At 30.7% G+C, this 18454-nt stretch overlaps 1 protein-coding gene across 2 annotated transcripts; it reads right to left on the bottom strand.

Moving 5' to 3' along the window:
- Positions 1-2292: 2292 nt before the first annotated feature.
- Positions 2293-13352, bottom strand: LOC147065659 (protein takeout-like). Of its 2 annotated transcripts, XR_015071774.1 has the most exons (5): positions 13260-13352; positions 12048-12306; positions 9603-9745; positions 5915-6017; positions 2295-3526 (listed from the first exon to the last, which is right to left on the bottom strand). XR_015071774.1 is itself a non-coding variant. In XM_085956732.1 (4 exons), exons 2-4 carry the CDS (start codon positions 9712-9714, stop codon positions 3325-3327), a joined length of 417 nt encoding a protein of 138 aa, XP_085812858.1. In that variant the 5' UTR covers positions 9715-9745; positions 13260-13352; the 3' UTR covers positions 2293-3324. The 2 variants fall into 2 exon arrangements, 1 of the variants encoding a protein (XP_085812858.1); XM_085956732.1 differs by lacking the exon at positions 12048-12306 and having other exon boundaries at positions 2293-3526.
- Between the last annotated feature and the right edge of the window lie 5102 nt (positions 13353-18454).

Below are 18454 nucleotides of genomic sequence, written 5' to 3'. Positions count from 1 at the left end.
GAAAATTTGGGTATCTTGAAATGATTTATATACAGGCGATTTAAAAAAACACTTCGCCTAATGAAATCCTAGCGTGGTGCTAATTAAATCCGTTGTTTCGATGGAAACTTAGAAATACTTTTTTTGATGCGTCACGCTAGACAGATAAATTATTTCGTTTTATTTAAACATCTTAAGTTTGAATTATTTTATATTCTTATATTTTACAGTTTTTTTTATACTTATTGATTTTAACTGTTTAATTTGATTTGGAGCTTCGGTATGAACAGGAACTGGGAATGTAATTTATTATCTAACTTAAGGGTCAATGTGCTGTGTGATGGTCGAAAATTAAGAATTTCGGATATATTTAAAATCAAAATGGAAAACGCAAAATGTTGCATTTTCTATAAAATCAGGAATCAATAATTATAAACTCCATTGATTTTTTTCCGAATATATTTTACTAAATAATGTTAAATCAGATAAAAATTAAAAATATAATATTGTGCATATTAACAAAATAATAATTTAAAAAATGCAATAACCACGGACATCTGATGTAGGTACCAAATATGTCTTTATTGACAATTTTAACACCTCGAGGTTTACTATAATACTGATATGATATTAACATATTTTTGTGGTTATCAAATATCGATTTTTCAGATGAGAAACGATAAGTTATTATTGTCTTTTCTATAAAGTCTACAGATTACCTAGGCCATCTCTTCTTATTCGTACACGCATGGCTGAGGATCATGACCACTTTTTAATTTTGCCATCCTTTGAGCAACCAAGACTTTCCATCCTTCTCGATCTTCCGCTTCTTTCATGGCATAATGAATGGTGCCCCCAGTCAGCTCTTTCACTTAGTCGCTCCAGCGCGCAGACGCTCTTCCCCTGCTTCGCCTTCTCTAAGGCCACCTAAAACCACCAGTCTCACCAGGTTATCCAGTGTGCACCGGACAATATGTCCAAAAAACTGCGTCTCAGACATATTGTCGAGAGCCATTCCTTTATCTGCAGTCTCTGGTTGATTGACTGGTTCGTCCTGTGCTCTTCGCAAGCTCGCAAATACATCACAAATTATTCATTTCTGTTCTTTACACAGAACCAGGGTTCCTAAGCTTTTCTTTAAACCCTTTTGAATAATTAAAATCAAACAACGTTATCTACAAAAAAGTGTCTTTTTTTAGATAACGTTATTTTATATTCTCGGCTATATGATAGTCGAACGACTTTATATCAATCTTTTCTAGTATCTTCTTAAATCGTCAGTAAAGTTTACCGTTAACTACATAAAGTTACTCTTGTTTTCATATATTTTTAAACCATACCTATAAATTACACCACCATAAGTAAGATAAAATAATGTACAATGCGCAATAAATTATAAAATATGAGTTAAATAAACTAAAAAAAAAGTTTTTTGGCTCTCCTGTAAAGTTGCACTTTTGTATATAGTGTTGATTGACATTAAGCCCTCGAATAGGTGGTTACCTAATAGATATTACTACATTAACCATTTTAACTAGTAAAATACAATGCTTGAGACACATCGAATTTTTCAAGAGCCATGTAAATAGATATATTTACATTATAAGAAGGCACCACGGCGTGAAAACTTAGAACGATTTGTCATGTATAGCAGCATAAATGGAAAAAATGGTATATCTGTATTCTGTAGATCTTTTATTGGCTATATCTTCATCTCTATTATCTATATCACGTGAAAATTTAGAGCTCCATATTTTTTTCCTCTCTGAGTACAGAAATAACATTTAAAAGTGCCTATGGCAATATCTATAAATGAAAAAAATATTTTTGTTATGAATTGGCATTTAGTAGATTTTGTAACAAAAAACTAGGATTTCTTTATCATTGATGAATACCAGAAACCTTCTTATAAATAACCCAGCTGAATTTAAATATGTTTCCTGAAATAATAAACGTAAGTATAAACATTGTTTTTTGCCGACAGTTTTTTGGCAAATTTTGGAAAAATGATTCTAAAAAAACGCACGCGCAATAAAGACCCAGATGTGACTCGTGAGCCGTAGTGTGTCAGTATTACATGCGTTTTCTACGATAATCAATTGATTCAGTGTTTGGCAAATTTTTCAGATATAGTGGCTACTTTTTAATTAGTATATCAGATTGACTAGGGGAAAAAAAAGTTCTATATTAATTAATAAAAATGTTTATTTTAAATAAAAGTAAAAACAATAATAGTATTAGATTATTAATAGTAAAATAATAACATAAGTAAATTGGAATTGAAACGAATAGTTCACACCCGTAGTTTTAAACTATGACAAGTCAATTCAAGCATTCTGAGATAATATTGGATTCAAAGATCAAAACTGTAAATCTATAAATGTATATATTAAATCGATTTTGTTTCTCAATGTGTATCAGGATGTATTATTTAATGAATTAATTCATACAACAAAGAACACTACACAAAAATTTTAGTAGTATTTTTGAAAATATGCCAGTCTAAAATTAAACGTTTTTGAGTAATTTGAGATAACCCATCATGCATATTAAGTATAAATTTAGCTAGTAATTGTCTTGTAAAAAATGTATGTTCAAATTATTTGCATTTTTAACTCAAACTCTAATTGATCGTAGTTATGCAGAATGTAGCCAGTCCATAATAATGTCGAGCTGAGATAATGGCACTTTAGTAACAATATGATTATTAAAAATGTATGTAAAATGCTAAATGTCAAATTGTAAATAGTATTTTAATTCAACAATTTTTTTTTGTGGCTTGGCTATTTTTAGCAGAATGTAAAGAAAACTTTCTCGCATCTGATCTATATCATATCTCATTTTTTTTATTTTTTGTGGATTGGCTACTTTCTGCATTGTACTAATTTTGTACGTGTTTTCGTCTAAAACAAGTGTTGCAAGTTGTCCTAGGTGTCATCAATTGGTTTTATCGGTTTTCATACGTAATCGGTCCTAGTTATTATTATACTATGTGGAATAAGTACTACATATTATTATAATTAATAGCATTACATATATGTTTTATTATTTGTGACAGATTGACGGAAAGGCATAAATAATAAATTATGGTGTCAAATAAGAAAAACGATTTTTAAAATAGTGTATCTCTGATAATGTAAATTTCTGTAATAATCAGCTGAATTCAAATTGAAGATATTTCGGGTGTAGATAAATCGAAGTGAAAGTGTACAAAAATCAACAAGGTGGCGTATTCATAAAAAAATAGTATTTAAATAAAAAATTAACAAATGGCCCTACCAGGTTCTAGTAATACTAATAGAAGTGTTATGTAATTCTAAAAATATGCCATGTTTGTCACTTTTTTTACTCTATTATAAACATTTCTCTGTAAGGAACGATGTTGAATATTCTTCTAGTGTACTCAGAAAACACTTCTGCAAATGCCCTTTCCACCGATGGCCGTATCTCTTCGAATATTATCTCCCAGTTGTCGTTTAAAAATTCATTCATTCGGTCTCCCAACACTCTGTTCAGGTTGAATAAATTTTCGTAGTGCGAATGGAGTCTGAAAATAAATAATTAAATTTACATTAACATGATATTTAAATATTAATTAGCAGATCAGCAGTGATTGTGTTATTAACTTAGAGGCCATCCATGTGGTTTTGTACCAGGTGATATACGAGGGTGGGTCAATAATTCTTTAGAAAAAAGCATTAAAACAGTTTTTATTTTTGTATTTTTTTTTTATTTCTCAACATAATCTCCTTGGAGCTCAATACTCTTGGTTAGACGTTTCTCAATTTTTTTTAAACCGTCAGAAAAATAAGTTTTCGGAAGGTCCTCAAAATAAGCATTTGTCCGATCGATGACTTCTTCATTTAAAAAAAAACGTTGTCCACTTAGCGATTTTTTTAAGTTTGGGAAAAGGAAAAAGTCACTGGGGGCTAAATCTGGCGAATACGGTGGGTGGTCGACCAATTCGAACTTCAATTCTTCAATTTTAGCCATTGATCGTAAACATGTGTGAACACGGGCATTGTCCTGATGAAAGAGGATTTTTTTCCTGTTTAAATGAGGCCGTTTTTCTTCAATTTCGTTTTTTAGCTGGTCCAATAAAGATGCATAATAATCCCCTGTTATTGGTTTTCCTTTTTCCAAATAGTCAACGAAAATAATTCCACGTGCATCCCAAAATACAGTAGCCATAACCTTACCAGCTGATTTTACGGTTTTCGCCTTCTTTGGACATGGTTCGCCTTTCGCAATCCACTGCTTTGACTGTTCTTTCGTCTCGGGAGTATAGTGGTGTATCCATGTTTCATCTACAGTCACAAAACGACGAAAAAATTCATCCGGATTGCGTTGCATGAGCGACAACAGGGCTTTAGAGGCCACCACCCTATTGCGTTTATTGTCGACTGTGAGCAAACGCGGCACCCATCTTGCAGAAACTTTTTTCATGACCAATTTGTCATGTAAAATAGAAATGACGCTACCTTTTGAGATCCCTGTAACCTCAATTATCTCACTCAACTTTAATCTTCGGTCACTTAACACCATATCGTGGATTTTATTGATCATTTCTGGTGTAGTCACCTCTACAGGACGTCCTGAGCGTGGTTCATCCTTTGTTGATGTACGACCACGTTTAAATTCATTTAACCAGTTATAAATAGTTGCAAGTGAAGGAGCAGAAATGCCGTGAACTAAATCCAACTCATTTTTTATTTCCTTTGCTGTTAACCCTTTTATATTAAAATGTTTAATAACAGCTCTAAACTCAATTTTCTCCATTTTTGTAAACAAGCAAATTTTTTTTTTAAATGTACGAAAATAAAAAACAACAACCCGACCAATCTGATTGAAACTTCGCAGCATACTGAATCGGTAGTGCCGCTGCATGAAAACAAACCGCTTACAGTACTAGTCGCGCCACCTGTCGGCTTTTCTAAGGACTTATTGACCCACCCTCGTATAAGCTCAGTGTTATCTGTTAACCTTCCTGTCGATACGCTCAATTATTTAATATCTCTATTTAGCTAACAATAGTACCTACTATTTTTATGTCATAATCAAAGCAACATAATATGGTTACAATCAATGCTCCCTGCAAGGTGTGCGCGCGCACATCTACCAGAATGTGTCCGCACATATGTTTTCATTCCCCGCACAGTCCTTATAGAGAATATTGCTTTGCTTGAGGCGTTGAATCGCCTAGGGCCGGTCCTGAGTATATACTGTATAAAAAATAGGTACAATAGAAATGCGACAAAATACCTACGGAGAATTTTACGTAGTTGAAAAATTAATAAGAAAAATATTTGTTGCATCAGGGTGAAAAGAAACACATTTTTAAAAATGTTTATTTTGCATAAAAGTATTTATATTTAACAAATACAACCCAACACGTAATATATAGATTTAATATAAATATAAAAAACGTTCTACAAGTTAACTATTTCATATATTTTATCAACGAATACGTTTTTTTTCTTTATTTCATATTTTTTATTTACTTGACGATCCGTATACACAATAGAAAAATTAGAGGGAACGTTAGTTACAATATTCATAGATAAAGAGCACGTTGAAATCTACCTACCAAATTAGATTGGTAGGTATCTATTTCGATAAATCCAGTGTATTTCAGAGTTTCATTAATATTGTCATAAAACATCGATTAAGTGCTGCGCGCATAGGAGGATGCAACATGGTTGTCCTGTTTATGTGACCGCACAACAAAGACGCAAACCCTTTCGAATGCAAATTTACGTTCGTCAGAGAGATACAGCTTATTGTTAGCTGTATATGCTTTTGACAGAGAGAGAGAGAGTGTGTATGTGTGTGTTGTGTCTTATTGCACTGAGTTACAGACGACAGACTTCTCGATAAAAGTATATTATAATGTTGTGTTCTGTTAATTTAAAAGGGTAAATTAATAGTAGCTTACTTTTTAATGGTCACTGATGTTTTCATGGAGGTCAATTTCAAATACTTTTCGTCATTTTTAATTTCCGACTTTGCTCTAATAATCGCCTTGACGTAGACATCATCTGTGAAAGAGAGAAAATGATAATAATTGCAAGCAATAATATATTCCTATATTCCGGAGCCAACTGTTGATGGCCAGATATCTCGCAAGATATTCGATTACTCATTGTAGTAGGTATTAAGGATAGCGGCATGACTATTTCTTGTAATATGTCTTTTCAGAATAATGAACAAAATTGGTAATTTATTAATACTGTTAACTTACTATATTATTAATGATTTTAATTCAAATAGCTCGGCTTCAAACAATACGGCATGAAACATGGATCGTGTACCGGTATAATTCTCCTTAAAACTAGTTGGCAAGCTTATGATACAATTTTTTGTCACCCACAATTCTCATAACTAAAGAATGTCAAGAAAAAGTATTTCAACACATAATATGTGGGCACCTACTTGTCCAATTCATGTATTTTATACGGAGGTATAGGCAGGTAATACAAATTATTTGACAAAAACATAGCTACATTATTATTATGCTTCGTTAATTCTAAATTTGAAATAATTACGAGATAAAAAGAACTTTTTATATACCTACCACGTTTTTTAAATTCTGTTGAATCATATAAACTTGACAATTCTAGGTATTAATAAATACTTTTTTTTAATTTTTTTGATGGATTATCTCATCAACTTGAAATAAAATGATCAAACGCGTAAGAAAGAGAGCAATTATAAGAAATTTTCAAACATTTTATTAATTGAATAACATATATGAGATTTTTAAAACTTGTACTTGATATGAAGTAAAAAACAAACAAACAAAAAAGAAGAAAGCGAGTTAATTATTTTTTCAAAATCGTCGAACGCCGTTACGCAAAAGTGTAAGCATTGAATTCTTACACCTTGCGGATTTTTTCCGAACTAACTTTCTATACAAAACAGAATTAACAGAAAATGAATTCAATTCTGCTTAAAGATGGCTAAAAGCATTAAAAGAATGCATTGGCATCGTGTTCTGATATATTCTAAAGGTTTCAAATGTCTAGCTAGTCGGGAAGCTAATTCAAAATCGATTGAAAGATTTGTACTGGACAAACAAGAAAACGAACTAATAAAAACGTGGTAAAATAAAGTAACACGTCAGATATAGGAATCATTTTCATTAAATAAAACAAATGGCAACACTATTCTCATATTAATCTGACAGAAAATGATAAGATTAAAGATTCGTCATAGTTTACTAAAATTACAACGATTATTTCGTCACTGTTCTGGCAGAAGACACTAATTCGAAAAAATTAAATATTGAGTTAGTACCAATATGTTCCTTATTTCAAACTTTACCGTCTGGAAACCTTCTTAATAAATAAACAGTCTTTATTTTAAAGTCATCCTTTTTACGATTACTTAATAATCTCACATGATAGACCATTATTTCAAACATTTTAACAACTTCAAAGTCAAATTACTCAAAACCAGTATTTTTCAGTTAGTGTGTTCTGCCAGAACAGATCTATATATTTAAATAATATGCACTTTTACAGTTATTATTAAAACGTATTATATGTCAGTGTTCTGTTGAAATATATAAATAGTTTGCGAGAAAACTGGTGAAATATCAAGTATTCAACGAAAACGACATTGCAATTAATTTGTGACATGAGTTAAGTCTATACTTCATCTGGGGCACGATCTAAAACGATCGTGACTACACGACGCGAAGATTGTGCAAACGACGCGTGCAGAACAAAACATAATTTGTCATAAAAAGTCAACATGCGTCCATTTAATGTTATGTTTATTGGTCTATTAGTAATAATAATAATATATTCATTGACATGTTTTTTTTTCAAGTAAATGGGTAACGTTTTTTAGTAATCTTTACACGGTTTAAGAATCAATTCCCCCGTCGCCATCACAAAACAAATTGACGTGTTCACAGCTCGACTTTCGCTCTCCGAATACCAGCGAGTCCGAAATTTCGTCGCATCTATAGTTGAAAATTATTTGCCGTTTCACTGAAGTATGCTCTTAATAAAAACGATGGTATCTAATAGGAAACACAATTTTGAAAATGATATACCTATCTCAGATTGTCCAATTGCTAAAAAATTCGATCTAATTTGAAGACGTCATGTTAAAAGTGTAAAAAAAAATAGGAAAGTGGCGTTTATAATAATAAATATGTTTGTTATCCATAATCTTATTGTTCAATAAATATAGGTAACGTTAATTTTATAAAATACCAGGAACTGAAACTGGAATATCTGTGACCATCTAACCTCTAAATTATTTATATTGTAGGTAACAAATATTTTATAGCAACTTGATTTTTTTTTCAATCAATACAACCCGACTTCTTCCAGGTAATTAACTCGTTACTAAGTTGCACTTTTTGGATATCATGGTAATGGATAACTTAAGAATTAAAAGTTGGGTGGGTACACAAATTTATAAATCAAAATATAATAAATATAATATAAACCTTACTGCCTTATTATCATTTCTTTGAAATAGATAATGATTTAATAAACTATTTCTATTATTCAACAGAATATAATACAGCGGAAAACATATTTTGAAAATACCCAATATACTGGATTATTTGTTAGTTTGGGTTAGGTTAGGTTAAACTAACAAATAATCCAGTTTATCGGCTATTTTCAAAATGCGTTTTCCGCTGTATTCCGTATAACCGAACAGTAGGTACCCATTATTTATATTAAACATTATTCTGTAATCCTAGTAATAAACCTAATATATAATTTTAAAATACCCAGAACTAACACCTACTGATTTCTAACCATTTTATGATTTCTATTCTTTCTACGATTTCTAACTCCCAATGCGACTTGAACGTGTAACCACTGGATTCGCGCCAATGTTGTTTACCGATTAAGCTACGTGTCCAGAAATTTGTGAAATTTGTACGTATGCAGTTTTCCGTATCACACTTCACCGTGAAATGGTATATCGGAAATATATGGTCGAATATTAAAGACCGTCAAACCTCTTCGTGTCGCATAGTACTGACATAAAATTCATATCTAAATAAAACACAATTCTTGTCGGTTTACAGAAAGCCAGCGGAAAAAAAAAATTTAAAATAGCCGACATACCAGATTATTTGTTATGTTAAGTTAGGTTTTCATTCTTACACTCATGAATTTTGCCTAAAACGGCGATAAAAATTGGTGCGGTTCCCGCCTGGCTTCTTATAAACCGACTTGTACCTAAAACACTTACAAAATACGTAATAAAAACTAGAAAAATACAGTAGAAAATAGGTATGTAATTTAATTAGAAATACAGAACAACGCGTATTTTTTTCATCTCGATGCTATAGAGATGACTGTATGGCATACGGTCATCTCTTTCCGATAAGAAAGTTTGTGGCAAACTGTGCTACGGTGAAATGTAATACGTACAGTTGACCAATTAAGCTACGGGCATCCAATCTAATTATTGAAATTAACTAGTACCTAGTCCTAGAGAAAACCTTGTTAGTTTATGAATATCAAGTACTTATTTTGTGGGTAAATATGCAAATATCTGTTAAATCTTTACTTTGAAGAGAGATATATTAGGGGTTAATATATATGGTTATCAAATAATAAAAAAATAAGAACTTTTCATCTTCATACCTAAATTTAATGTGCAATTACCGCCACCCGTTATAGGCAAGGCCAGAATTCTTCCAGCTGCTTCATACTCTCCGATCAGACTAAGATTGGTCAAGTTTCCATCTATCATCATCTTGAAATCATTTGGTATCGATAATTTTCCGCTAAAATCAATAATATTTATATCAACATAACTCGGTTATTATTAAATTTCATAATTGAAACCAGTATTTTATATGGATTTTTCTTCCGTGTTATTTTTACTATTTATCCACTAATTGGTAGGTACTGTTTGTCGAACAGTGATTAAATGTAAACACAATGACTTTGTAGTATATGACACATGTATATTATCATAAGATCAATAACATATAATTATTATTATCAAATGTGGCAATGGATAGAAAAAAAGTAATTACTGATTTACAGTACTTATATAAAAATATCGACATATAAAATATACATCATTTATAGTAACAAGTGAACACAAAACTAATGTATACTGGCTTATCATATAGTCAGAGTTGACGTTTTATATTTTTAACTTTTTTACACTTTTTACTACACTGATACGTCTCTTTACGTGATTCTTTTCTTTTCTTTCGTCCATGTCCGATCCTAATAGGATCATATGGGCCTACACAGAGTGGAGGTTTGTATTGACAGATTTTGTTTTTACGAGAAATGGATGTCAGCCACTTGCTCAACCTATTAGGTCCATACTCTGACTCGTACACAAATTGAAAAACAATATGTGTACTCTCTAGACCCAAGATTCGAATCTGGGACCCTCGACAATATAGACCGGCGCTTAAGCCACGCGGCCATCGTGGGCGTATAAATCACTTTACGTGATTACCTTGCATTAAATTAGATCAAATGATATTCACCAGTATTAATATAACATGTAGTTTTAAATAAATAAATAGATAATATAATATGTAAAAAATATATTTTTAGAATAATATTATATTACATCATTTTCAACCTAGAGCCGGAGTGCGACGTTATGAAGCGTATACTCTAGCACAGTGGTTCTCATGTGCGGCCACCAGAGGATTTTGCTGCGGCCACCAGCGCTTTACATGATAATATTTCAAAAATGTATTTATAAAATTATGAAATTGGTTGAATACACATAATTTATATAAATTATATTAACATAAATTAAATTTCTTTCCACGCTCAAATAATAATTTCTCCTTTTCAGATGATAACAAATGAACATTTCATTGAACTACAAACGAGATTAAAATCATTTTCAGTATTTAATTTAATTAACTGAGCTAACGTTAAATATGCGTTATTGGAAATGAGTCATGACCAAGTACTTAAAAATCATTTTAGTAATACCACGGTTGAAAAATTTTAGTCGAAGTTACACGTTGACCAAGAATCAAGTCAATTCAGAGAATTGGCAACAATTGCTTTTTTAATATTGTCGATTTTTTCTACTACTGTATACTGTGAAAGTGTAACGCACTTCATAAAAAACAAATATCGAAGCAAGTTAACAGATGTAAACTTAGAAGCAGCCATGCATTGGAGAAAAGGAGTATTGAGGAATTATTTCCATTTGCAGTATTTTTAAATAAATACATATGTACTGAAATATTCAAATGCCTTTTATTAAACGGACTTGTTTGTAAGTAAATTGATCCATTTTTTTTAGTAAATAAAATTTAGCTTTAATTTTTTCAATCACAACAAATTTCGTGCGGCCACCAGACGTTTCCATAGAACTGTCATTGTCAATAATTGTGCGGTCATAGTTAAATTTCACGTGAGAACCACTGCTCTATCAGTATATACAAGCAAGGTTTGCTTTATTATTTTAGACCATAAAACCATAGGACACAAAGCGAACCGACTGTCCGCAAATATTGAATCCATGTTATGTTTACGTGACAAACTTTAATGCATATTATTATGAGACAGATGATACAATTAAAAACAACATGCATATTATTATTCATTAACACGTTATTAAGTTTATCCCATATTTTTCCACACGCGAAAGGGTAAGACAGTTCCTATTAATTGTGACTTATGACTAGACCCAAGTGTAAGGAATGTAGCATTCGTTAATGGAGTATATATTTTTTTTTATTCAACGAATAATACACATGATTTAAAAATGTAACATTCTTTTGTTTGAACATATATACGAGTAATTTGAAAACACTTCTGAGAAAAATATTTTTACAATACTCTTTGAAATTAATGAAATACTTTCCAAATTGCATTACTTATTGGCAATCGGCTTTTCTGTTTTAATCACATGGGCGCAGGTTCGAACCTGCTGGGTGTCGAATTTTTTAAGTGGTTATATATTTTTCAGAAGTGTTTTGAAATTGTGTATGTTGAATATACATATTTTGCAATACCTCAAACATCAAGATATGTTCTATCTCCATTTATTGATTGGGTAGTTTTGAAATTATTTCTCAATACTTATTTTCTTACCTAACTGTTTTCCCGACCCATGTCTTGAGTCCAATAAGATTTACATTTTTCAAATCAAAATTGGACGACAGGACATTATTTTTATCCGATTGTAATATGTTCATCCTATTAATTCTCAGTGGATCTAATGGCAAAGCTTTGAGGTCTGGGTCGCCATTTTCCGACAAATAAAGAATTGCTTTGTTTATAGCATCTTTTAAACATTCATTCGGCTTGTTATCGGTCTCCGTTGATATTTTACATCGTATAAATTTGTCAGCTGAAATTAAATCAAAACACCCGTATTCATAATAATTATTAGTAGTTCACATTACGGAAAAAGTGACACTTGCTAAACGAAATACATAGTAAATAGTTACCTTTCCTACCTAGTTAAATTTTAAAATAAGGTACTGTCCGAAATAAATATAAACGATTTCAAGTTATACTCATTTTTATCCTCTAAGAAAAAACTATTTTTTTAAATTAAATACTTACATAATATAAAATATATTATTATAACTATGGTTTAATAAACCGTGAAACTTATGTGATAATAAGACGAAACCATTATTTAAAGAACACAATATATTTTTAAATAGTATTTTTTAACTTGAACTTAACCTGGCTTAACTTAAAAAAAATCATTTTTTTAGATACTAACTGCAAAAATCGATTTTTCTAAAAAAAAATTTATATCTTTTAGTTCTTGTCTGTTTAGTGGAAGCCAGCGGCAAACATTTTTTGAAAATAGCCAGTATACTGGATTATTAAATAAACAAATTTTGTTAGGTTAGGTTAAAATTCTTGAATTCATAAATTATTGCCGAAATTAGCTATGAAAATTGCCGCTATTTCCAGCTGACTTCAAGTAAACAGACTTGTACGCTTTTGTTAATTATACGTTTATCTTTTACTTCAAATAAGAAATATTTTTATTTCTACTGTTTTTTTTTAAATGTAAATTATCATGAAAGTGTCTCCAATTGTAAGCTTCATATTTTTTTCCGCTAGACACCTCTGGTAGGCGCCATTCACCTTACGAAGTTATGACTTGAGATAGGAATGAATTTTGTTAATCAAAATGAAAAAGAATACTTAATTCAATTGAAAAAACCAACGCGTTTAAGAACTTAAAATGAAATATTATACACAACAAGTTGTACGAAACTTTTCTATAGATTATTAAAACATAATAACTATAATAATATAATAACCAAATACAAAACTTACGCAATTTTAGCCCACTTGTAATAAAAAGAATGGTGAATATTAAGACACTTTTAAAATATAACATGTCGTCGGCTTGACGCACTCTATGAAATGACTGTTAAATCGAATAAAAAAATGTGTTTATAATAATATTTGCGTAGGTATTCTTATTTCAAATGTAATTTTTTGTAATTCTTCAAATCTTATTCACAGTATCAAAAGTAGAAATTTGCATAATCGAATGTCAGTTCATTACGAATTCTGATACTGTGTGATTGCATTTTTATAAGAACAAAACTTGATCTTGTTAATCAGATGTAGGTACATATTCGTCAAGGTTATTTAAGTTATATTTAATACATACAAGTTGTTTAAATATTATTTTAATTATATACGTACATAATAATAATTATTACAACGACAAATATTGACAATATTTGCGGGCATAATAAGTAAAGGTTAATGTATTAAACTGCAGTACAGCACAGAAAACAATAATTGAACACATCATTAGTATAATAGAGCTGTTAGAGTTTTAGCCTAATTATATACTTTCACCAGGCCCTTACTAATCTACGAATTGGAGTGTTTGCCCTTTCCAAAGAAATGTGATAGGTATCTGGACATCCTTGAATGGAAGATAATAAAAAATATGGTTACTTGTAAATTGTGCTTGACATATCACAGTTCACCGTGAGCTTGGTGAGTTGCCGTACCGGAAATAGATAGCTGTATAGCGTTGAGATAAAAAAAATCTCGCGTTGTTCGTGGAGTATTAACAGTAATGTTCCAATTTTATTAGATTCAATAAGAAAAATAATTTGATATTGATTGGTATTGAATATTTGATAATAATGCCGTCATTATTATTAAATATTTAATAGGTACGATTTAATACTTACGGATACTTATACAAGTCTTACAATTATAATTTTAATTTACTTAACTAGGTACCTACCCATTTTCTTCTGTCTTTCCATTGTGTTCCGGTGGTTTTTCCTACGTATTTTGTAAGTGTTTTATTTAGACAAGATTTTGATCGCAATACTATACGGCAATATACTTCCAATACAGCAGCTCTCGGTGAATTGTGATACGGCCAACTGCATATGTACAAATTATGTTAACTATTAGTGAAAAAGTTACAACGCAAACATATACCAAACGAACGAACCTGCCCAGCATCACATTCGGTCTCAATAATCACCTACGTTTGGTTGTAAAGCGTCAATTGTGTCCTCATTGTTGGCCATTCGATATAATTAGCATGTTATTTAAATGTGGTAATTAAATAGGTAGACGCAAAGTTTAAATTGTAATAAGTAACAAAATTCAATACAAAACTTGTTATCAAAATAAGTGGTGAGATATGTCAAAAAAATTTATAGATAAGTATGTTAAAGTTTCTAAATTAAGCGGACATATACATCTGGTTGAAAAGGCAATGAAACAATTGCAAAATGACGATGAAGTAATGAAGTAAGACCGATTGGTGACCCTTTGATGATAAGGTCAAATTGGTGATTATTTAACTTGGTGAAGACTTTCTGCCATCGTGTCGATTTATATGCTGTGAATCATTGGCTTGAAGACCTTGAGGTACTGATAAATAAGCTGAATACAAAGGTAAATATTATATTGTAAACTCTACATAACAGTTCCAAACACTGTATCAATGAGGCCCTGTTATCATATCGTCGCCGCGCTTGCAAAATCCGCTATGTAAAAAAACACAACTGTTCAGGAGAAGGAAAAAACTGATTTATTCAACAATGACTCACGTTTTTTTCAAAGTAAGTAAACCGAAAATTAGATCCTTACTTCGGATTCAGTATAAATGATATTTTATAATACAATATTTAGCACTTTGGTCGTAATATTTTTTTTTGTGGCTGAAAGACACATAGCTGATTTTATTTGGGTCTTTTAATCCGCTTTGTGGTTGGGGCAGCACTTAGCGGATTGTAAGTACGTGTATTTTAGACAGCGCATTTTACACCGGGTTTTTACAATGATAATTCCATAATTTAATGATGTTTGACTTTATGCGTAAAACATCTTTAACAAAGCCAAAAGTCTGTTTTGAACAAACCTTTATCTTCCCAACCAAAATTTGACATATAAATAAGTAATTATCAAGTGAAGGGGGAATAAAAATATGTGTTCAGAGTAGGACGGATAAATAATTAAACAAATTTGACAAATGACGTTTTATTTATCGAAATAAGAAAAAAATTGTAACTAGTATTACAAACCAAGTAATATTCTTAAGCAACACAAGATACATAATAATACAATAATAATCATCTTAACATTTTAACAAAACAAATCAACCTCTTAATAATGCCTATTAATAAACAGTCATAATGCCTACCTACTAGTAAACTAAACTTTATTCTTATAGCTATTGTTATATTTTAAAAAAATAAAAAAGGTAAGTAGGTAGGTACCTATGTAATTAACAAAATTAGTATTTGAGATTATCGTAAAAGAAATGATAATCTCGATGCATATATAACTTAAGGGATTGTAATTGTTCAAACTTAGACTTGTCAAATTCTTTCGGTTCTGTGTAAATTCACACTGTTTTTATAGTTTAAGAAAAGATATGAGTTCCCTGGCTGCAAATCACAACAAGACTGACCATAAAACGCGCGTTCTGAAGCAATACTCGGCACGCAAACTCCGGTATGTGTCATTAACAGGCGCAATAGTCAGTTTTTTTCCTTGAGTTTAAAATGCGATATGTGAACGGACTCTTCATAGAGTATTTTGAAGCCATTTTTTAAATGAAAATACATAGCTTGTTTTGAATTTTTCTAAACTAGCTTTGATATTAGAAAACGAGTTTTACAGGCCTATCCACTGTGTGTTGTTCTATCACATAGCGTAAAATACCAATTTTCGCAAAAAAATGTTTGTCGGATTTTGCAGGCGCAACGACGATATGATTACTATTCTAATAAATGTATAGTAATAAGAGTATATAATGTATTGCTTTTATGTAATTAGATACGTGTTTTATTAGATTTTTATTTTACTATTTTCGATCATGGCACAATAATTATTGTACTAAATATATTCGAGAAGCCCTGGGCTAGAGTAAAGTCAACCGTTCGGTGCCTTGCACTGTCAGTATTTGTCAGAGCGCGTGTCTGTGATTGCCTTCGCACTTAGACATCAACTCACGATAGCTGACTGATATTCGATTGCAGTATAAAAATATATAATAATTGATATCATAAATTAAGAAATTAATACATATCAATGTTCATTTTTACAATATTATTAAGAAAGACAGAAACCCTAAGAGGTTTCTAGTCGAGATGGTAAGCGGTATGACGGTGTCACGACACGACTGTACCTCAGGTAGAATGTTTATGAATACTGTACTATGTATTTATATTCAAATCAATTTATTTAAATGAAATACCTGCATAAAAATATACGTTCACAATATGGCAGGAATAATAAAAAATTAGAAATGTGTATTATAGTAATTTTTATAGCATGTCATTTTTGCCGAAACGAATGTTCTATCTCTAGTTCATGATGTGAGCATATTATATAAATAATAAAATTTATATGTGCTTTTAAATAATGTAGAACCTATTTTTTTGTCCGTATATTATTATATTAAACAATCCGTGGAGGGAAAGCCACAATGATATTATTGTGTATGTGACCTAGCTAGACTGTGGGGACTATACTGATATAAATACAATTCGGTGCAATTCGGTGGGAAACCTTTGGATGCATATGTCCCAGAAAACAAAATATACCAACTGGTGGTGTGCCAGGAGAATTTTTTATTCCCGTGTCCATTCACCTTCTGTATCCCTGTAATGTAACTTTCCTTATCAGATTCATCTTTCTTTTATAATTTTGCCAGGTATTATATTATTTTGTGAGTGAATAATATCGGGTTGGTGGCTACCAGTGGCGAAGACTCCATACTAGGCGATTATTTATAGCCTACCTTCTTAAGAAAAATAGTTTTTATTTTCATATTAACGTATTTATATAATCACAAATAATAATATATTCAATATGCCCCAAAGACATCTATCGTATAATTGTCATAATTTTACGATCTTTTCCCATATTTCAATAAGCACCATCTATGGCATCTCTTTAAAGCTTAAAAAATAAAACACGCCGCGTTTCGCTTTACATATTGTATAGGATTATTTTTGCGTTAATCGACGGGTTTTTCAATATGAAGTTTTTTTCTCATAATTTCAAAATGTCTGGCGTCCCGCATACAAATGTACAAGCTGTTTCGTTAGCGCTTGCGTCGTGAGAGCGCTTTTATTCAAAATAATTAATAAAAAGATAATTTAAAAAAATTATTTCTATGGCATTAAATCACATAAATAGTATTGATTGTTGTTAAAAATATAAAATAATTTATCTCGTGATTTTTATTTATTCATTAGTTCACTCGTTAGACAATTTAGATATCTGATATTGTACCTACCTAAGTCTGTGTTTTAAATATAGAAGTATTTTAAAATGTCTAGTTTTACGGGTTAAATTATATATTGTTATGGAACATAATACATATACAACGGATATTTTTATAGATGATAGGTAATATATTTTGAGCGTATGTTACCTTTATAAATGTTTAGGAAAGTACATAAGTAATTCAAGCTAATTGCTTATTTTTATGAACTAATTATAACAAACCAATTAAGCTTTTGAAATTTCTTCGTTTTAGCGTACCTATTCAACAGTAGTAGTATTGGGTTATCTTCTTATTTCCCACAAATATATCTGACATGCATGGTTACTCCCACAGCCTACCTCTTTCAAAAAGTCACCCTTCGCCACTGGTGGCTACTAAAATTACGGCACATTATGCGTCCCGGTTGTTCTACAATTATTTCACATGCCAGCAGTATTTTCGTATGATAAACGTGACACACGTGCCATAGGCTTACCATCACTGTTCAGATAGTGGATTAGTCTGTAAATACAAAAATAGAATGCCCCGTTGTTACATTAATTATATGTACATTTTGATTGATTAGTTCAATTCAATATTTAAAACAAATATTTTACAATTTAAGTGTAAGTATTATGTTATGCCATTTATTAGGTAGGTACTCAATTATTTTGAGGAAAAAAAAACTACTATAATAACAATAATACAATATACAGTTACGATTATAAAGCGAAATATTTGTTTAGATACGAATATGTGTGTTATT

Source organism: Rhyacophila brunnea, unplaced genomic scaffold (assembly GCF_057557595.1).
Source record: "Rhyacophila brunnea isolate RB1 unplaced genomic scaffold, BYU_Rbru_1.0 scaffold_6, whole genome shotgun sequence".
NCBI classification, from domain to species: domain Eukaryota; kingdom Metazoa; phylum Arthropoda; class Insecta; order Trichoptera; family Rhyacophilidae; genus Rhyacophila; species Rhyacophila brunnea.
Note: the sequence above shows the minus strand (reverse complement) of the source record. Positions and strands in the feature narration are given on the sequence as shown.